The sequence below is a fragment of the Ciona intestinalis genome, chromosome 13 (genome assembly GCF_000224145.3).
Source record: "Ciona intestinalis chromosome 13, KH, whole genome shotgun sequence".
Classification (NCBI taxonomy): Eukaryota; Metazoa; Chordata; class Ascidiacea; order Phlebobranchia; family Cionidae; genus Ciona; species Ciona intestinalis.
Genome location: NC_020178.2, coordinates 1,287,017 through 1,310,154, shown reverse-complemented (window position 1 = coordinate 1,310,154; position 23,138 = coordinate 1,287,017). Strand labels below are relative to the sequence as shown.

At 37.2% G+C, this 23,138-nt stretch overlaps 3 protein-coding genes across 3 annotated transcripts in view; 1 reads left to right on the top strand and 2 right to left on the bottom strand.

Annotated features, from left to right (window-relative positions):
- Window positions 1-5,938, bottom strand: part of LOC104266378 — a 50,748-nt gene extending 44,810 nt beyond the window's left edge. Inside the window, exons 1-4 of the mRNA XM_018814569.2 lie at window positions 5,815-5,938; window positions 2,550-2,708; window positions 1,193-1,352; window positions 486-652 (exon numbers count right to left, since the gene is read on the bottom strand). Of these exons, the coding sequence (XP_018670114.2) occupies window positions 486-652; window positions 1,193-1,352; window positions 2,550-2,708; window positions 5,815-5,893 (565 nt within the window). The 5' untranslated portion in view covers window positions 5,894-5,938. The remainder of the gene's footprint in view (window positions 1-485; window positions 653-1,192; window positions 1,353-2,549; window positions 2,709-5,814) is intronic.
- A 1,909-nt stretch (window positions 5,939-7,847) lies between these two features.
- On the bottom strand, window positions 7,848-20,807 carry LOC100181894 (tRNA-dihydrouridine(16/17) synthase [NAD(P)(+)]-like). The gene is made up of 17 exons (XM_002130348.5): window positions 20,799-20,807; window positions 20,620-20,645; window positions 16,568-16,772; window positions 16,093-16,249; window positions 15,517-15,629; window positions 14,830-14,963; window positions 14,160-14,296; window positions 13,406-13,530; window positions 13,069-13,164; window positions 11,994-12,073; window positions 11,380-11,443; window positions 10,885-10,995; window positions 10,684-10,830; window positions 9,879-9,963; window positions 9,170-9,316; window positions 8,394-8,582; window positions 7,848-8,200 (listed from the first exon to the last, which is right to left on the bottom strand). Exons 1-17 carry the CDS (start codon window positions 20,805-20,807, stop codon window positions 8,088-8,090), a joined length of 1,938 nt encoding a protein of 645 aa, XP_002130384.2. The 3' UTR covers window positions 7,848-8,087.
- A 697-nt stretch (window positions 20,808-21,504) lies between these two features.
- On the top strand, window positions 21,505-22,893 carry LOC113474820. Its single transcript, XM_026837338.1, has 3 exons — window positions 21,505-21,539; window positions 21,602-22,325; window positions 22,560-22,893. Exons 1-3 carry the CDS (start codon window positions 21,505-21,507, stop codon window positions 22,755-22,757), a joined length of 957 nt encoding a protein of 318 aa, XP_026693139.1. The 3' UTR covers window positions 22,758-22,893.
- The last annotated feature ends 245 nt before the right edge of the window (window positions 22,894-23,138 follow it).

Genomic DNA, 23,138 nt, shown 5'->3' with positions numbered 1-23,138 from the left:
GGTTACAGGCAGGCGCGCTAACCACTACGCCACGGCGCAAGTGACTCAGTGTAAATAACCAGTAACACTTAAAAAGTTAATCCTAATAGATTGACACTTGGATTCATGTTATGCTATACAATTTAACTCTACATATAGTAAGAAGCATGTCCAACAATAACATATATATATCCTTAGTTAATGGCTACAGAAGCAATACAAACATGTTCAATGCTTGATGGACATTTTTATATGGAATAGAACTGCCATAAACGTGCTTCTTAACTGTGTTTATTATATCTATATACCCACATATTGGTTATTGGGATAAAATATAATTGCTACAATATATATTGGTATGCTTTGTATATATTGTTATGCATTGTAATACATACACCATATGACTGTGTTTAATACCTATTTATCCACATTTTGGTTATTAGGCATAAATTACATTATTGTGCGTTGTTATGCTTTATACATAATGTAAGTGTATTGCGACTTACGAATTACTTTTTCTTCATACGTAATTTTAAAACCAGTGGCCGACATTAAGGCGTCACTTTGAAAATTAATGGTGACCACATTTCCGACAGTTCCGTAACTTGCACCTGTTCTTTGCGAGCAATATTTGTCCGGCACTGTCCCACTTTCGATTATAGTAAGACGATCCCTATAAAAACAGCATCAAATAAACAGAATGTACGGTAACGATCATGTTTTCGGCCATTTTCGGAGTAAATTTTCGAGGCCAACGCCTAACTTATTCAATAAATATATAATGCCGAACACAGAGAGACCTAAGTAACATTTTGAAACCAAAAATTGTGTTGGTTACCAGTTATAGTAATTCCATATCATATTAACAGTAGGTCTACTGCTTCCGATTATAGTTACGGAAGTATATGAAAAATTGAGGGACGTGGTATAAGAATAGTCGTTGTGAAGAGTAAAATGTAGGGAAGTGTTGTTGAATACAACAGAAGTCTGAAAAACGGCTGTGTACTATATAGAACTGGGTATAGGGACAAAAATAACGCAAAATTTACGAGAATAACTAACAAAAAACTACACCGACTTGGTGTTGATGTGATAAACATTTAAACTTGATTTTGGCGCGCGCGGGAAAATACCGATTCGCACAAGGTGCACAAAACAGCACAAGATGCACAAAAATGCACAGAATATAAAATAAGTGAAAAGTTGTACTTACTCGCAACCAGGCACAAGAACGAATTTTTCGAATTTAAAGTCAATTTTATATCCTTCTTGCACTGATATCAACCATGTACAGTTGAAATTGTTGGGGTAATTATCGGGATAGTTCGGCGAAGTAATCACTCCAGTAGGGGCAGTCAGAGTACCTCCGCAAGCTGTAAATAAAATGGTTGAAAGAGTAAATGTCGATTCTTTGTTAATTACCTTGTCTTTAATAATTTAATTTTTTTGATCTGGAATGAATGTAACTTATTTATCTCCGCGTGGCGGTAAACGTCAGTCCTTATAACCCGGGTGTTCGGTTTCATACACCTTTTGCTCACTGATGAGTTACCACCAATGTAGCTTAAGAAGCAAGTATTTATGTACGACTGATAATTTGAGAAACTCATAGACGGCCACTGAGTTTAGGCGATTACAGTTAAGAGGCTTGCAGAAGGCCACATACACGTCAATAACGGCGATAGCATCAAGCCGCACTGAAATCTCCTTTGGATTAAAAGCGAGCGCCCTATAACCACAGTGCCAGGGGCTGGAATATTTGTAGTCAAGCTATGGTAATAAACAAATTCCAGGTGCCCTTATTTTGCTTGCCAATCATATTTTGCCTGTGCAATGTTGGGGTATTGGACCAACTCAAGCTTAAATGCTAGACTCCTTGGCATGTCGCGCCGTGAGATTTTACCCACATAAAACTAGAATAATATGCTCTGTTATTTGTAAGTATTACCGCAATATACGTAGGTGCCTCGCGGTAAGACCTTGTCATATAAAATATCATATTACTCCGACATTGTAAGTATATGAACCGTGAAAGACAAAAAAGCCCGCTGGTATTACCGCATCACAAGCTTAACTAAGATGCGGGCAGTTTAAGGATCACGAAAGATTCAAATGAATCAGCAACATTTAAGTAAATCCACATCAGACGTTGAACAGATACGCAGTCAGTTCGTCTCGATTAAATACAGAACATCGGGAATTTGTTTCTATTTATAATTTTAATCGAAAATAAAAACATTTTGTTTCAAAAATTCGCTAATTTTTAACCAGAGCTTTTTATTAAAGTAAGTTTCAGTGTTGCATACTTTCTAACGTATTTTACGAAACAGATCAAAACGTTTTCAATATATACGGTACTGTGGGCTATGCATCATATATTTCTGTGAATATTCTTTGTAAAATGGGACGATAAAAGAGAATGAAAACATACAGCACTTCCTCAAGTCTACTCGATTTTGTTTTTGAACATTTTAGGACAAAATTATTGGGTTCAATTCTAGCAAAAAAACAAAAACAAAAAATTATACCAGTAACGCAAGTTAATTAGAAAAAAGAACATGAACACTCACTTGGCGGAGGGCAGGCTGGCCCGTCGCAATTTCTTGTTTCGGTTTTACCGTTAGTTGGCAGGCAAGGATCAGAATCGCAAAATCTCTCTCTCATTTGGAGTCCCATGCCGCATGTTTTTGAACAAACACTCCAATCTGACCATGGTCCCCAATCTCCTGCTATAAAATGAATACACATATAAGTACTGTGGGGTAAGATAGATACTGTGTTAGCATATATAACCATAAAATATCCCCTTAGTGTATAAATGAATGTAATCTAGTTTTCCTCGCATGGTGGGGCAAAGACACTCGTTATAACACGGGTGTTCTTTTGCAGACACCTCGCGCCGGCTTACAATGTCGGGTAGGCCATTTTATATAAGGCGTGTTGTGCAAATTGCAAAAACTGTATCCGTTAAACTGTAGCTTAAAGCGAAAGGTATCTCCCTACAGTACTATACTTATAGTAGTGTGGGGAAGATGGGACACTTTTAGCACAATATATTCAAATATCCTGATCGTGTTTTAAACAATTAACAACTGTCTATGGGAGTCGTGAGGATACGGTGTTATAAATTTTTTAATGTTCTTTGTTTACTACAAAATGTGATGAGAAAATAGAATAAAAAGCCGTCCTATCCTTCCCCTACCCTACTTCACTTATTAAAACTATGGAATATGTGTGGTTTATATAAAAGGTAGGCGACCCCTAGGTTACGACATGTTTTGTAAAGGGCGTAAGAATTACAGTAAAATCCAAGTTGGCTGGAGTTATTAAAGTAGAAATATTTGTAATGTAAACACACTGAAGAATAGTTTGAGATATTAAAAGCGGTTATACGGCCGTAGGTGTAAGTTATAAACGAAATATTCGATACGAAGTGATGCTAAGTAAATGTTTCGAATAAAACCGCATTCTGTTCCAACATAATGTGGCGTCTTTAGGAAATAAAAACGGTTATACGAGCTATAGTGGAAAAGTTATAGCAAATATATTGGATTTTATATCTTATGCAAATGTCTAGACATATAGTTATGCGTGTATATGTAGATTATCAATAAGTAACTAGATTATAGAAGAGGTTATACGACACGGTATGTAAAATTAGAGCCCAGATTTCGGATGCTAAACTCATGTTGAGCAGATGTTTTAAACTAAGTTTAATATTATGGGTAATATGCTAACTACAGTCTAAACCTCATGCGCCCAGCGTACCGCGCTGTAGGGCCTCACCCGTGCAGGAAAAAGTGCCACCGCCAGGGCAAAAGAAAAAAAAACACATGTAAAGTAGCATGCTGGGCCGAGCTTTGAACATAGGACCTCAGACACGCCGGTTCCTTCGCAAACGCAGTAGAAAACTTTGGAGCCGACTCGCTGCAAACCGCAAGCCCATCACCTCAGTGCGCCGTGGGTAATTTCAAAAATAACTGCACGCTACATGCTAAACTTGAAAACTTGGGAAATCTTTATCATGCTAACACACGTGAAGCGTACTAAATGCAAATGCAGTAAAATTGCAAAAACTGGAGAAAATTTAACTCCGTTTCTGGTATAAGACTGGGTCTATCGTTCGTAATTCGAAGTTACGTTATTTTAGCATTGGGGTTATTTTGTTTTGAGTTAGTTCAGTATGGGGTCACACGAAAAACTAAATATATATTATAACTATAATTTAATTCGTGGACGGTATTCTATATGTATGCGGTCCTACAGTGGGGCATGTCATAGGGCATGAGAATTAAGACAGAGTTGGCCCATCACCCTAAAACCCAGAGTTTGTTTAGGTCAGTGCTCTTCAACCTTTTTTGGGTTGGTGAAACCCTAAAGTTGTTGCGACAAACTTATGCACCCCTGATTGCATTAACGTAAAACTCATGACGTTTCTCGATTACCAGTGATACAAGATATAGAATTCATATAAAAAAAAACTGTAGAAAAATGGCTAAGTTTGTTAAAAACGTTCAAAACTGAATATTATTGCTGAAAATTGTTGAAGTTTGTGATGCACCCTTGTATACCTTTTTGCACTGGTGCACCCCTGGCATATTTTGATGCACCCTAGGGTGCACCGTGCACACCGGTTGAATAGTGCTCACTGGTTTAAATAACAAGGCAAAAAAATAATTGAAATCTGGATTTTAAATGACTCTCAACCACTAAACGTTTTGCTCCAGTAAAAGTTGAATATTTATCGAGTTTTGTTTTGGACGTGTTCATTATTAGCCGGCCGTCTAAAATCAAACCCGCTGGTTTTGAATGACTTTGAATTGTTAGTAGACCGAAGCATGTGCTGATGGGATATTAAACGTTTCGCGAAACCGGCGGAATCTTTTATCGTCTCATTTGGTAGTAAACAAAAAATATTTACAGAATTATTTAACCGTTTCATTGTCACTTTAAAAAGCGCTGTTAATTGTTTAAAACACGATTGGGAAATATGTCAAAAACGTAGTCCCATCTTACCCCATCGTACTGTATAACGCATTTTGTATACAGGGCTTACCGCAGTATATTATATAACGGATAGCGCTGGTTTATAGGTTCGAATTTTTGGTAAAGGTGGCTGTACGCAGTATCCGGCGTGCGAATTCGCATGCGAGGTCGTATGCAAACCCGTGTCCAATTCCGCATGCGGCAGCGAAATCCGGACAAAACAGACAAAACGGACGAATTCCGGATACTGTTTACAGCCACCTTTAGACGTTTTTATCCCTAAATAGTTTAGAATGAGGATATCGTATGTATCACACCATTGCCCTTGTATTATAATTGATAGCAAATGCATTGAACGCGCCGTTAATGTAAAGATATTGCATTATATACAACTTATAGCGTATATTAATGCGAAAGCCAAAGCGTTATAGAATTGAAATTTTGGAAAGACGTTTTTTTCTTAAACAGTTTATAGCGAGTAAATTAAAGTTTTACGCCAGGCATGTGTAACCTTTTTCACTGGAGGGCCGAATACAAAATTCGAATGACAACGCCATATTTACGACAGTTTATTGAAACTGTGAATAGGTATTAACTTTTAAACACCGCGCGGGCCGCACGAAACAACCTGTCGGGCCGCTGGTTGCTAAATACGCTATTTAAAAGTTCTAAGTTCGTTTATGTAGCTGCAAAACAATTGTTAAATATAAGCTTAAAATATCACTATGGTTAGCTAGTATAAACGTTTCAACTATTACACCTCATTTTGGTTTAAAACTTTATTTATGATTTAAAATTAAAATAAACTCATATTAAATTTAAACAAAAAATGAAAATAAAGCAATTTACCTTCTGAAAAATGCGGGGCCGACATCAATAGAAAACACACCGCTGACAAAAACCGGATCATTCCAGTTTGAGCTTGCATCTTTTTCCAGTTTCAATGCTTCGGACTTACTGCCCGGGTATAACTGGATTCAGCAATATATCGTCGTTATATAGTGCGTAGGATTCTGTTTTTCAATACGTTTATTTTTTTCTATCAGCGTCAACTTTTTTCTTCCGTTTACGTATATTGGCGTAAGGGTAGGGGAACTATCGTTTGTGGGACGTTTCTCTTGCATTCTCGCAAAGCACGATCTTCGCTACAGAACTCTATGAACAAAACAGAATGAATAAACATGCTAAGGTAGCAATTAAACGAACGAATGCACAAATAAAAGAATAATTGAGAATATTGAATTGTAACTTATTTATGCTCAAATGGCACGAAAACTTTGTTTTATACACCTCATGCCCACTAACGAGTTGCCACGTATGTAACTTATTTATCCTCGCATGGCGGGGCAACGAAAGTCGTTATAACACGGGTGTTCTGTTTCATACACCTCGTGCCCACTAACGAGTTACCAACTGTGTGGGTAATTGTTTTTATATATAGCTGACAATTTAGACAATTAAGTTCCCTCTGAGTTAGAGCAATTGGCGTTAAGTGTCTAGCGCAATTAGATAATACACCTGCACAATAGTAGCAGCGCTAAGCCTCGAACCTGTTTATCCTCAGAGCTAGAACCAGGCGCGCTAAAACCACTGCCACGTCGCGAACAAACAGAAAAATTACCCTGACGCTGCGAAACCACACGAGTCGGAAAGCACGTATAGCAATTGAGCGTAACTTGACTGTGGGTCTTATGCGATGTTATGACTAACAAGCGAAGCATGACCTCACGAAGATAGATGGATTACCATTAAGTGTTTACGGGGATGTGCTCACGCATGTTTTCTATCTGACACAATTATGCCAGACGTGTATGTATAATAAATTGGGGTAAGATGGTTTCACTATGTATAGTAAGCTGGGGGGAGATGGGACACCTGTTCGTTCTATTTTCTCTTCCAATTTGGTAGTAAGCAAAAACATTCAAAGAATTATAAAACCGTATCCTCACGACTTCCATACATTGATGTTAATTGTTTAAAACACGATTAGGATATTTGGATATTATGTGCTAAAGGTGTCCCATCTTCCAACACCCTACTATATTAGCTTGGGGTAATATGGTCCTTCATTTACTTATCATATTTACATAAATTTATAACTGTATCCATACGACTTTAAAAGAGCGTTGTTTATTACTAAAAACAAGTTTAGGAAATATGGACTGTTGGGAACCAAAAGCGTCATCTTACTCCACAGTAATACACGTATTTGAACAGCAAGATGCTTGCCAGGTCACGGTGTATATGGTGTGTAATACGACACCGGCGTTCAACCTAACCTGATGTTATGTATGCGGCACTTGTGTATTAGCTTCTCCTAACTCGACAGTGAGCATGAGGTGTATGAATAAACCATGTGTGTCTGGTGTATAAGAAGATACCCATGTTATAACTTGACAGTGAGCATGAGGTGTATAAATACACCATGTGTGTCTGGTGTATAAGAAGATACCCATGTTATAACTTAACAGTGAGCATGATGTGTATGAATACAACATGTATGGTGTGCAACACCCGTGTATAAAACCCCTTGGTTCCCACACATAAACAAAATTCATTTGTTGCAAGAATTCTGTTAATTTGGAGTTTCCACCGAAGGTCCATGGTTCAATTCCCGTCTAAGAGAGTCATCTGAATATTTTGACTGACGGATTGTGGAGTTTATGCTTCAGACACCAAGCAACCGCATGAGTCTCAGCTCCGCGATGCGCAAAGTTATTTTCCACGCCGCCTATTTATTCGGGAAAACGTGACCCCGACGTTCAGCGCGAGGATTGGCGGGAATAACCGCATAGGTCCCCGGCGTGAGATGCGTAATCCTTCCAATGTTTTTTACGCCGAAATTCACCACAAAGTTTCTATTTTTCAAATTAAGAAACCGCTTTTCTGAATCATCTTTGGTTTATGGATAAACAATCAAAAACATGAGTTCCGGACACGCTATTTTTACTAATCAATCAATATTTGTCTAAAAGATAAAACAGTAAAAAAGAATTAATTATTCTAAAATTTGTAAAACATGTTTATGACGAAATAATATCTTCCAGTGACGTCACACATAATTTTTTTGGACTAATATTCCAGGTCTCTTGCACGATAAAAGATATCACGTTTTAGAGACGTCACGATGTGATGACGTCATCATTAAACACGTAACCCTTCCGCGGAGGAACACCAAGTTTAAAAGCTTCAACCCAATCTTTGGCAGAGTGATATTTTAACAGAATGTCGAAAACTGAAGAAAAAAGAAAATAGTAATTAATATTTAAGTTAATTAATTGATAAGACTGAATTAAACATAAATTTGTCATTTGAGAAAAAATAAAAACACATATACAACACAACTTGAAAAAAAAAGAATAATTCCTTTTCAAACTAAATAAAGTTTAATCATTATAATCCCAGATATTTACAAAGTATTTTTTCACCTTGGTTCACAGCAAACACAGTTGAATAATTTTTATGTCGTCCAGATTTTTTCATGAATTCTTTAACAGGTAACCTACGAGTGCAAATACCATGCTCTGTAGCAGCATCTAGTGTCAGCTTTTTACAAACTGTTTCGTCCACTAGACCCCCAATAACGTAGACTGAGCCAGCCTCAACATTTGATAAAGCTGGTATTAATGAATGAATGTAAGTTACAATTTGATGTCATACCTTTGTAGCCTGTGTATAAGTATAGTTTGCGGCAGGTCAATGACACAATGAAAGTAACTTGTTTATCCTCGCATGGCGGGGCAAATTTAGTCGTTACAACACGGGTGTTCTGTTTCATACACCTCCTTCCAGCTTACAAGTTACCATTTTTGTAACTTTGTGTGTGATTAAGATGCTTTTATTGTCCTTGGTATTCCATTATATAAAAATTTATATCCAGATAAAATTATCGGAAAACAAGTTACTCATTTAAAATGATAGCATGTTATAACGAGAACGACTGTAGTTTGCTAAAAATTAATTTATTTTTGTTATTGTTCTGAAATAATACGTAATTCGTTACTGTTTTTAAATGAATGAATGTAACTTACTTTATCCTCGCGTGCCGGAAAATGACAGGCGTTATAACACGGGTGTTTATACACCTCGCGTCATCTAACGTGCTACTATGTAATTTACTTAGTAGGTAAAACTTATATTATCATATATAGTATCTTAACCTTTATTAATAAATAAAGTTATATTATCTTTATGTTGAACTCACCAGTTTCTGCGTCAGGGGACAAATAAATTATGTTTTCATTATTAAACATTTCTATAGGTGATTTATCCGTCATAGATATCTTATATTCATTAAATCCATTATGTTTACGATGGCATTCATTCCATATTAGAGTCCCTTTTTTGAAACCTGGCGAGAATAATGAAATTTTAAGGGTGGGAAACCAAGGGGTTTAATACACGGGTGTTGCACACCATACATGGTGGCTTCATACACCTCACGCTCACTGTCGAGTTAGGATACTTTCATGTTTATCCTCGGGGTGGGAAACCAAGGGGTTTAATACACGGGTGTTGCACACCATACATGGTGTATTCATACACCTCACGCTCACTGTCGAGTTAGGATATTTTCATGTTTATCCTCGGGGTGGGAAACCAAGGGGTTTAATACACGGGTTGCGCACCAATGCACTATACATGTTATTTCACCAAGTCTACCCAGTCTTTTGCAAACACTAATGATGCCAACAGTCATACGTTATAACTTTACATTAATATGGGAAAAATATTCTGCTTTCACTTTAAAAAAATCCCTCCAGTTATTAAACACACAAGTATATAGTTAACACACACACATATATATATAAGTATATAGCTAATATACCACCAACACACTTATATACTTAACACATATACACACACACAAGTATAAAGTATATAGTTACCATACATATATATATATAACCTACCTGTGAAATAAACATGAGCGGGTGCTTCAGCCTTCCTATTACTTCCATATAACCTTCCAAGCTGACTTGCAAGTTTGTTGATCTCCTTTAAATAACTTCATGTTAGAATAGATGAGAGCAAGTTATATAGAGGTGTATGAAACAGAACACCTATGTTATAACGACTATCGTTGCCCCGCCATGCAAGGATAAATAAGTTACATACGTGGTAACTTGTAAGCAGGCATGACGTGTATAAAACAGAACACCCGTGTTATAATGACTATTGTTGCCCGCCATGCAAGGATAAATAAGTTACATACGTGGTAACTCGTAGGCAGGGCAAGGTATATGAAACAGAACACCTTTGTTATAACAAATGTCATTGCCCGCCATGCGAGGATAAATAAGATACATTCGTTCATAGATATAGTTTATAGGTATTACATATAGATATAAATGTAATAATCAAAGGTATTAAGACCATATAACTAATATAATTCAGCACCATGGGACAGTAGTGTATATTATAAATAGCATGTTTTAATCACAGTCGTTTTGTATTTAATATTAATATAGTAGGGTGGGGAAAGATATGACACCTTTTCATTTTGTTTTCTCTTTCCATTTGGTAGTAAACAAAGAAAATTCAAAGAATTATAAAACCGTATTCTTACGACTTCCACAGACCGTTCTTAATTCTTTAAAACCTGATTTGGCAATTATGTGATAAAGGTGTCCCATCTTCCCCCACCCTACTATATATTTTTTGTTTATATTTAAGACAAATAAAATTTGCAACTATAAGTATGACATCATAATGTACCTTATCATTCATAGAATGCGACCATGACAAATCAACGCAAACCACCAGAGCGTGACTATCGTTACGCATCACAGATTCCATTTTTTCATCAACTTCTCTTCTTTTCAAATTACTTCGAGCAAATCGAGAAAGTTGAATTTCACTTGCCTTTAAAAACTTCCGTAAATATGGTATAATAATAAATATTATGATGTCACATACCTTTTCCATTGCCTTCTCCCTTTCTCTCCTTCTCTCATGTTCCTTTTTTCTTTTTATTCTCTTACTTTCTACTTTTCTCTCATATTTAAGTAATCGTCTCATTTCATTTTTCTAAGTAAAAATATCTTTTCAAATACTTAGTTATTTTATATTCTTAGTAATACACCAAACAATACAACCAACAAACCAATCTGACATATTCTAATGTTACTTAATGTAAACCGGTTTAAGTGTCGAGGCTCGTCGCTGCTACATTTATAAGCGTATGTGACCTTGGACAAGACATTCAACTACAATTGCTCCAACCCAGTGGTCACGCGTAAGCAGCACGAGGTGTATGAAACATAACAACCATGTTGTAACGACTCATATTTCCCCGCCACGCGATGATAATTAAGTTACATTCATTCAAACCAATGCTTGATTCAAATCATCTAAATCATAGTGAAAAAGATCCTACATTAATATTACAATAGCAAACATATGTAAACTTACTGATGGTTTAACATGTGTGTCTTCATCGGGTGTTTCTTTAACTGTAATGTTGGCTTGTGGAAGTCTATAGTTAAAAATGTTCATATTAGGGTTTATGGTACATAAAAACTGTTGGCATCATCAGTGCTTGTAAATGAGTAAACTTGATAAAAAAACATCGGCTAAATTATAACAAAGTTATAGGTAGTAACTCTAGACGGGCGGGTGCATGAAATAGATCATCCGTGTTTAACGACTATCCTTGCCCTGTTGCCCACCCACGCAAGGATAAATAAGTTACATATGTGGTTACTTGTAAGCTGACACGAGGTGTATGAAACTGAACATTCCTGTTATAACGACTGCACTTGCTTACCCACGAGGATAAATAAATTACATATGCGGAACTCATAAGCTGGTACGATGTGCGAAACGAGACATTCGTTTTATAAAGACTGTCCTTGCCCCACCACATGAGGATAAATAAGTTACACACTGGTAACTCGTTAGCTGACACAAGGTGTATGAAACTGAACAATCTTGTTATAATGACTTGTCGTTGCCCACCCGCGCAAGGATAATTAAGTTACATTCATATACAAAGTAAACAGATACAACTATACAAGTAGTCTTACCTGTTAGGACGAACATATGGCTGACAAACCCAGTGTGGGAGTGACCTGTCAATCATGTCACACATGGGTGATTCCATCTCCTGGTAAGTAATGAAGTATATTTAGTGAAGTGTCTGTATTTTAGATTTGGCAACTTTGCATTGATGAGAACATAAGCAGAACTCATTTTAATTTATGCCCATTTAGTCCTATGCATAATGAGTATGAGCTGCATTACCATTATCATACACAATATAGACTACAGACATATAAAACTATGTAGGGACTAACTTAGGGGAAGCACAAATACACGGTCAGGTCAATAACACCCTGGATGTTGGGGTAATGCAACTCTGGCTTAAATCCCAAGTCCCCTGTCTCACTGTAGGATTTCACTCATATGGAATATAGTGTGCATATACAATGTTGGGGTAATAGGCCAACTCTAGTCTAAATCCCAGGTCCCATGGCGTGTCTCATTGTAGGACCTCACCCATATACAATAGAATGTGCATATACAATGTTGGGGTAATGGGCCAACTCTAGTCTAAATCCCAGGTCCCATTGGGTGTCTCATTGTAGGACCTCACCCATATACAATAGAATGTGCATATACAATGTTGGGGTAATGGGCCAACTCTAGTCTAAATCCCAGGTCCCATTGGCATGTCTCATTGTAGGACCTCACCCATATAGAATAGAATGTGCATATACAATGTTGAGGTAATGGACCAACTCTGGCCTAAATTCCAGGTCCCATGGCATGCCTCACTGTAGGACCTCACCCATATAGAATAGAATTTGCATATACAATGTTGAGGTAATGGACCAACTCTGGCCTAAATTCCAGGTCCCATGGCATGCCTCACTGTAGGACCTCACCCATATAGAATAGAATGTGCATATACAATGTTGGGGTATTGTGCCAACTTTGTCTCAAACCCCAGGTCCTATGGCATGCCTCACTGTAGGACTTCACTCATATACAATATTGGGGTTATGTGCCAACATTGACTTAAATCCCAGGTTCCCATGCTATGCTGCAACTAAAAATCTCACCCATATAAAATATAAACATCTACTTTCACCCACCCACCTCACTTAAACACCGTTGCTTCAATACTTCGTTACATTCCTTTAACATATCTATGTTGTTTGCTGATCCTATTCTTTCTCGCATGTCTTTATGGATCTATTCAAACAATGGGCTTAAATGAAACACAATTATAATTAAATGGTATAGTTAGGAATAGTCAGACGCAATCAAATTTTATGAAACAAATTTTATTACTTGTAATGTTTACGAATTAGTTGTCAATCGTGCGTCTACACTGATTAATACAGTGCAAAAAAATTGGTGTAAGCCTGCCCGTCACCCTAAGTTTGTCGCTAATAATACAAACTGCGATATAATGACCCGTATGTTTACTTACCAATAGTGTTCTTGCCCATATTCTGAACATATGCGACCTTGCACTTGATAAAGGACATGGGTATTGCGCAACAAGAGCAAAATATTCTTCCACTACATCGTATACATTGCATGGCGTGGATAAATCTGTTAAAATAATAACTTGTTTAAATGCAGTATGTAGTAATATATTAAGTTATATATGTCTTGTCTAGCGCAGTGGCAAAGTGGTTAGCGCGCCTGCCTGTAACCCAGAGGTAATGGGTTCAAATCTCGTCGCTGCTACCATTGTGGGTGTATGTGTCCTTGGGCAAGACACTTAATGGCAATCATTTCAACCTAGTGGCCATTAATGGGTTGTCCACACGAGTATAAAATAAGTTACATTAATCATTCTTGTGTATAAAGTGAAAATGCAGGTTTTAACTAAATGATACCAAAACCGTATACAGTAGGGTGGGGGAAGATGGGACACCTTTTCCTTCTCTTTTCTCGTCCCATTTGGTGGTAAACAAAAAACATTCAAAGAATTATAAAACCGTATCCTCACGACTCTCATAAACCGTTGTTAATTGTTTAAAACACGATCAGGATATTTGGATATTAGGATCTAAAGGTGGCTCATCTACCCCCGCAGTACTATAACTTGAAATATAATACGATAAGAGATAAGACCATGAAAAACACTACCAAATATACTGTATACACATATCGCTAGCAAAGTAGTAAATACAAACTTTAACATCAAGAGGCCAAAACCATTCTATATTATATACCTTGAAATATCATGGGATTAGTGAGATTTCCTTCAGCCACCATCACCCCATCTACTCCTGTAGTTTCCATACACCTCATAATGTCACAATAATACTGGATGTTTCCGTTTGCGAAAACTGGGATGTCTACGTTATCTCTGGGGTAAAATAAAAATATATAAATATGTATGTAATTTATTTGCTTACATGGCACGGTATGTATATGTTATCTCTATGGTAAAATATATTTAAATTCATTATTTGGCTAAAAATCTTCTTATACACAATAGACTTCATGTAGATTTCAATCATATATTAGAAAAAAGATAAAAAGATTAGAAAAGGTTTCTAAATTATCATTAGGTAAAAAATGAAGGTTTGCAACTTATTTATCCTTGCATGGGGGACAACGACAGTCGTTATAACCCGGGACCCAGGTGTTCTGTTTTATACACACCGTGCTCGCTTACAAGTTACCACCTATGTAACCTATTTATCCTCGCATGGTGGGCAACGACAGTTTAACACATTGAAAGAGCAGGGATCTTGACAGTCAATATATGTTCTGTTTAATACTACTAAAAATAATGATCCGATTCCAGTTTATTATGAAACTAACAACCATAAAAAAACCACAACAAGTGTCCAATAACCCCCCCCCTTTTGGATCACTACGTGCACATTAACATACTTAACAGCTTTGATATGATCCCAACTAGCAAGGCCCGTGTTGGGACCTTTTTGCTCTCTTGTTCTTCCATGTACTGTGATGATGTCACAACCGGCAGTTTCCAACATTTGGGCATATTTCACTGTTTTGTCAATCTGTAGGTGGTATGTATAAATTTAATGTTGGTATTTATACAGGACACAATTAAAAAGTAGTTGAGTTATAACATGGGTGTCTCCTTATACACCTCATGCTCACTGTCGAGTTATACTATGGGTGTCTTCTTATACACCAGACACATGGGGTGTATTTATACACCTCATGCCCACTGTCAAGTTATACTATGGGTGTCTTCTTATACACGATAAACACATGGTGTATTCATATACCTCATGCTCACTGTCGAGTTATAAAATCGGGTGTCTTCTTATACACCAGACACACATGGTGTATTTATACATCTCATGCTCACTGTCAAGTTATAACATGGGTGTCTTCATATACACCAGACACACATGGTGTATACATACACCTCATGCTCACTGTCAAGTTATAACATGGGGGGGGTTTGTCTTCTTATACACCAGACACATATGGTGTATTTATACACCTCATGCTCACTGTCAAGTTATAACATGGGTTTCTTCTTATACACCAGACACACATGGTGTATTCATATATAAACACCCGAAACACACCTACACAAACCTCATTAAAAACTCTGATCTTGGCAGTTACCCCGATACCAATATGTTGTTTTGTGGTTGAAATAATCTCAATGATCAAATCCCAATCTTCTTGTAAGTAAGCGCCAAAGTGACCTGGATTGTACAATATTAGAACAAACACCTTAACTATACTATTCTATATGAGGTCCGCAGCATGGCATGCCATGGATCCTAGGATTTAGAACAGTTGAACTTAAAAAATATATTTATATTTTTATATCAGAAAAAGAGGATATAAAATAAAATCTTCACATGGGTAAACATATGTTGGAATTCTAAACCTCTATGCCTTGTAAGTGGGCATAAGGTGTACAAGGCAAAACACCCATGTTATAATGACTGTCCTTGCCCTGCCACCCCGGGGCTAGAGTAAATAAATAAGTTATGGCACGCCATGGGTCCTATGATTTAGGCTACAGGGTCCATTACCGAAAATAAGTTACATAATATGTAGTAACTAGTAAGTGGGCACAGGGTGTATTAAACAGAACACCTGTGTTATACAGATTGTCATTGCCGCACCATGCAAAGACAAATAAGTTACATACATACACACCCCTCTTAGCTATATGTTGTGGACATCCAAGGTTAAGGTCCACTCCCTCACATAATCCTTCAACCAACTTGGAAGCTTCCAAGAAATTCTCAGCTGAGTTTGAACAAAATTGAACAATCAGGGGATGGTCTTCAGTGGAAGACAAATCTTGTACAACCTTGGAGTTAGAATATCAAATTACCATGGTAACTGTAACTCATTCCAAAATCTAACCCTGATCTGGCACTGATACAGTTGACTGAATCTTGTGTAAAAAAAAAGTCCGAAACAAAACGATTTTATTTAAAAGTCTACTCTTTTACCGTACATGCGTAAGTAACATATTGATATTAGTTATGAATTTAAAGATAATTATAAAGAAAGATTTAACTTTATAGCAAAACAACAGTCGTTAAACTAACTTAAACTTAATATGATTAAAATACATGGACATTGGCCAACTTATTTGTTAAAGCATATGCTATATATTATATACCTTGTTCCTATAAGTATGATCATGTACAAATGTATTGGCACTATACATAGGTGAGAAACATAACTGAGCCCCATGTCTCCTTGACAACAATCGCCATGGCAACTCACTCTGGTCCACCATTGGTGCAACGACAAATTTGGGTGATTTTAAAACTCTTTCATAAAATTCGCGTCCCTTTGACATTTTTAGCTTCCCTATATGGCACCTAAAAATAAATTGCAATAGGTTTTAAGCACTAGTGAAGAATCCTCAGGCTGATACAGATTAAGCTGGTGGGAAGTGCGATAGATTGGTAGTTAGCAGTTACAGGGGTTTAGTAGTTGGTAATTAGGAGTTTTAGAGGTTAGTAGTTATATGGGTCAGTAATTAGTAGATAACTTCGGGAGGATTGTTCACTAGCATCGTTTTTTTAGATTTGTCTTAAGTTTTACATCAAGACGTTCTGTAACTGTAAAAATACAACTAAATTTACGCTTTTACGAAAGCCTATGCAAGCATATTAGGTAGAGGCAGATATTTTATCAAATGTTTGCTTTTTTTAGTGTTATAGTGGACCAAACTTACGTTTTGTGGTTTATTTTTTCTTATACAAAAACGGTATACAAGTTCTCACGTAAAAAGGGAATTCCCCTCGAATGGATTTTTTTTAAACGGGGACAAATGAATTTTGAAACTACGAAGACACTCTTGTGATAGGTAGACAGTGAGCATGAGGTGTATGAATAAACAAGGCTTTTATAATACACACTAGGTCCCGACAACGAGCATGAGATAGATACCAACACCTTAATCCCACTTATAATATTCCCATCCACAGTGCACTCGTGCCGATCCATGTTTACCACTAACAAGTTGTGTGACCAGCAACCGACACCAACCGATATAGTACAAAATGTCACTTATTTTAGGGGAAACGGCAATTGCTTTTAATTGTTAGCTATACAATTAACAAAGACCCACTAAGTTACATACATTGCAACTTGTAAGCAGCACGTGGCGTATGAAACAGAATATTCACCCACAAAGCTGCATATCCAACATGGTAACTCGTAAGCTTTGTAGAGGTGTATGAACAACTGTGTTAGACGACTGTCATTGGCCCGCCATATGAGGATAAGTATTTTACATACGTAGTAACTCTAAGCGGGCACAAGGCGTATGAAACAGAACACCCGTGTTATAACGAGAGCATACAATTAAAAGCACTGCGTATATCCGGACAACGGGTTTGGTCAAAACGGAAGCAACATTTTACTTTAAATTCATACACCCATGTTAATTGAAAACACAGGAATGACGTATATATATAGCGCCTCTATTAAATGAATCATCTAATTTTAATACAATCCATCCACGTATAAAACTTTGTAGGCGGTTCCACTACTGGCCTATTTAATTTTACCACAAACAGAAGTTTTGCTACTGTTGCTTGCATGCATACTATTAAGCGATTGATGTTCCGAAATTTTATAAACTCCTCAATAGTTCCAAGAGTTAATGGTTCCTTAAAGTGCAAACAGACAATTTATACCAGCCTATGTGTTACTTCAAGTGCATATTTTGAGCGCTAGATCGTGTAGGATGATTGTATAGACCAGTATTGTGGGAACGTGGTATTTACTTTGCAACAGTTGCTATACTCTGCAGACTTCAGATCATAACCATTTTTATGATAAGCGTAATAAATTCGCGTTGGCTCCTAAGTTTTCTTTAATATGACGTTCTCAAACTAGAATACGTGTCGTCACCATCGTTATGACGTCAACGTCTACCTCAAATTCGTCAATTTATAAAACTACAACGTCATCGTATAAACTCATGACGTCACCATATACGTCATCAAACCATACGAACAGTAGTTTGATACAAGGTGACCGACATATTTGCATTACGACTCAGGAAGTGTCGATCGTACTCAACATTATTACGATAATTGTGGGAGTAGTTATTGTATTGGGTAAGTTGTATACGCACAATGTGGTTACTATACTTGGTATGTAATAAAAAATGCACTTCTGAATGAATAAATGAATGAAACTAATTTTATTTTTTTCGTGGCTGGAAAATTGCAGTCGTTATAACACGGGTGTTCTGTTCCATACACCTTGTGCCCGCTTACAAGTTACCACGTATATGTAACTAATATATCCTCGTGTGGCAGGGCAACAAGATTCGTTATAATACGGGTGTTCTGTTTCATACACCTCGTGCCAGCTTACAAGTACTATAGTAGGGTGGGGGAAGATGGGACACCTTTAGCACATATTAACAAAATATTCTGATCGTGTTTTAAACAATTAACAACGATCTACGGGAGCCGTGAGGATAAAGTTTTATAAAAATCGTTGAATGTTTGTTTACTACCAAATTGAAGGAGAATATAGTTAAAAAGGTGTCCCATCTTTCCCCACCCTACTATATATATTATGTATGGTAGCAACTACAGCTGTATAATGTTGTAGTTAACTTTCTGGTACTTCTCGTATCTTTCAAATACCCTTCAAAAAGATTTGTAGCTCTAAACTGGCTAATCTGCCATCTCGCGTTTGCTGATTTATTTATTGGAGTTACAATATTCTACTGGTATGGAATCGCTGAGGTCTTAAATGTTCCTGTCTCATCTACGGAAAAGGTAGGCCACTTTATCTAGTAGGATGGGGGAAAGACGGGACACCTTTTTATTTTGTTTTCTCTTTCCATTTTGTAGTAAACAAAGAACATTCAAAGAATTATAAAACTGTATCCCTACGACTTCCACAGACCGTTGTTAATTCTTTAAAACACGATCAGGTTATTTGGAAATTATGTGTTAAAGGTGTCCCATCTTCCCCCACCCTACTATATGTATTAACTGTTAAATGGCATAAGCAACAGTCTCATTCTATACAATTATAAGTTAGTCGTTGCGGAAGCCGACGCGCTCCTTTTCCTCGTTTTATGTTCGGTGCAGCGTGTTTTTACTGACTGTTGTTTTGATGCCATAATTCCATGGCGCGCCATGCATAATTTCCTTCTCATTTACTTTATAATAAATCGGAACTTAGCTACTGTATTCAAGAAATATCATACCGTTTTCGTCGCACCGGCAATGTACTGATTAAGCATGTCGCCGTCGAAATTCGATTTTGACTTATTAGTCATAGACTAAAATCTTAGCAATAGATTTTGACGGGCTAACTTTTGTAATAAGCAATGCATAGAAACTTAGTCGGCCGACTAAACATGGAAAAAACACTGACTAAAAATTAGTCGGCCGCCTAAAAAGCGGTTACAGCTACCGACTAGTTTAGTCGTAGCCGAAAATACCATCTCAGAATTTTACATTAATATTATGTATTACTGTATAGGTTGGATTTTGCGGCCTTAGCGGAGTTTGTATACAAGCATCTATTCAAGGCTTAATGATGATAGCATTGGATAGATACTTGCTAATACTTAAACAAGTCAAGTAAGATCTTTATATATTATTCTATTTATAGATTTAAGTTTAGTAGGGTAGGGTGAGAGAATATAGAACAACTTTTTACTCTATTTTTCCATTCTATTTGGTAAACCAAAAAATCAAAAGAATAATAGAACTATAACCTCACCACTCCAATATAGACCGTTGTTAAATGTATATTATGTGCTAAAAAAGCCACGTCTTCTCCACTAAATATATAACACGGTTGGGGTAAGATGGAATACCGTTAGCTCATACTTTCCCATATTTCCTAATCGCGTTTTAACAATTAACAACGATTTTTTAGAGTCGCGAGGATACGGTTATATAATTCTGTAAATATTCTTCGCTTACTACCAAATGGGACGTTAAAAGAAAATTAAAACATGTCCCATTTTACCTCAAACTATTACTGGTATGTATTATTAACCCGGTTATAACACTGGTCTTCTGTTTCATAGACCGTAATTTACATATATAGCGTTGGCCATCTTAACATTTAAAACATATTATTTAGCTTAATTTTAAACAAATAAAATCATTTATTTCCAAATATTACGTCACAGATACAGTTCTTACATCACAAAGCAAAGAATATTTATCATAATACCTCTTATGTGGATCATACCTTCCGTTCTACAAATCGTGATTCCACTTTCTGGGTCGTCGTGTGTGGACCAATGTGATTGCAGGTCAGATAATTAATATGGTATTCCTAAATTAAAATGAACGAAATCCTTCCCTTACGTTATCTGCTAACCACTAAACTATAAACCTAAAGTGGAGTACCTTTAGCATATAATATCCAAATATCTTGATCGTGTCTTAAACAATTAACAACGGTCTATGGGAGTCGAGAGATTATGGTTTTATGATTCTTTGATCTGTCTTCGTTTACTACCAAATGGGACGAGAAAATGGAATGAAAATGTGTCCTATCTTCCCCACACCCTACTATATAATCATTAATCCTCTGTGAAGTCTATGCCTCCTCTTAACTAATACCTCCAAACTTTGCCAAACTCTAACACTTCAGATCGTCGTAATCTGTAACGTACCGAAAGATCCTTTACTATGAAAGCCGAATATTAGTGTGTTTCTATATAAGTAAGGTCCTATAGGGGCGGGGCAACGACAGGTAACTCGCAGTCCAGACTAGACTCTTAAAGTCCCGCAAAATGACCTGAAATATTGCCCTAACAAATATCAACAATGACTTAGCAACACCGCGGCTAAAACAATCGCCTCTTAACTAAGACGCACACATAAGAGTGCAGGTCTAGACTGTAGAGACTAGCGCTCCAAGCATTATGTGCCTCGCCTCGTTTTCATTTGGCAAAAGCGTTGCACGCTATGTCTTAGCTATGCAAAGCCTTCTCTTTAAATGCAAACCAAATTTCGATCACAAGTATAAACATTACCCCAACACCCAGGAATTTACGCCAGAGTTGGCCCATTACCCAAACACCCAGGTGCTATACATAAACTTTACGAAATGTTGAAACCCATCGCTGCCCCAAAAGCGACAAGGTTTATAAAATATTGTAACATTTTCGTCTCAAAACACTTAAACTCCTATATTTTTTATATAGAATCCACAATATACGACCTGATGACGTTTACTGCTTCGGCGAAAAGTGCTCACAAATTCTCCCCCCACTTGATAAATACCATCTTCTATCTGCAAGCATATTTTCCTTGGTCTGCTTCACCATTACTACAAGCCTGTACTGCGTGTTGTTCTACGGCATAAAGAAGCAAGCCATTCATATAGCAAGCGTGAGGTCTTCAGCGTCAAGCCTTGGGCCTACCACTCCTGCGGCAAACGGCAAACCGAATGCAAAACCAGACGTTCCAAAAACGCCTGAGATCCGGCCCGAAGGCTGGCGCGACGGGCTGGAGAACGTTCCAGTTTTTCCTGACGATGATGACGTGTTTCGATTTGATGACGTCATGAAAAATAATGACATCAATAAAAAAATCCCAATGCAGCGACTGGACATTCCCTCTGTGACGTCACAGCCCGTGACGTCATTAAAAGTGACGTCACCGCCTACGAGATCGCCAAGGTTACGTCATACACCTCGATACAGGTCCTCGGTGACTAGGAGCGTGTTTGGGGCGATTCGTAAAGTGAGCAGGGTGGGTCGGCAACGATCGAAAGTCGCTAGGAGGAGGGATGTAAAAGTTATGAGGACCATGTTCGTCATAATGGCTGTCTTTGTCGTCACAACAGCACCTCTTATGCTGTTTATTCTATACACGACAAAACACAATGATCGGAGTCTGAAGGAGATATTTAATTATTTGTTACAGGTAAGTTCGCTACGGCTGAAAACTATAGTTTAGAAAAAGGGAAAAAAAGGCGGTAAATCCCAAACGGACTGGTGTTATCGCCTATTCGACGCTACCAGCATTAATGCGGGTGTTTGTCACTGTAATCTAGTTAAAATCCCTATTTCTTGCACGCTTACAGTTTGTGAGCTAAAATATACGACTCTGTATATCCCTTCCTACCTTTAGCTCCGAAATAAATCGTATATTCCTTAGGTAACAACGCTCAACTCGCTGTTAAATCCATTCCTATATTTCCTGCGCGTTCCTGCCATGAGGGGAAAGCTTAAGAAGTTACTACGGGCTTTACGTTGGGATAATTGCCCTCTTCGGATCCGAAAGAATCCGAAACCTGCGTCAAAAATCCGAAACAAGAGTGCGAGCTCGGAGTCAGGAAACTCAAGTTCGTTTTAATCAGTGTTTCTCAAACTTTCATGGATAATTGCCTTTCAGAGACACTCAAAATCAAGATTTGTCTTAATGCATTTACGTCGGTTATTTTATTTACCGTGGGGTGGGGGAAGATGGGACACCTTTAGCACATAATATCCAAATATCCTGATCGTGTTTTAAACAATTAACAACGGTCTATGTCGTGAGAATACGGTTTAATATTTCTTTGAATTTTCTTTGTTTACTACCAAATTGGAATAGAAAATGGAATGAAACTGTGTCCCATCTTCCCCCACCCTACTATATGGATTGAATAATTCAATGTAACTTATTTATCCTTGCGAAGCGAGTAACGATAGCCGTTATAACACGATGTTCTGTTTTCGACACCTCGTGCACGCC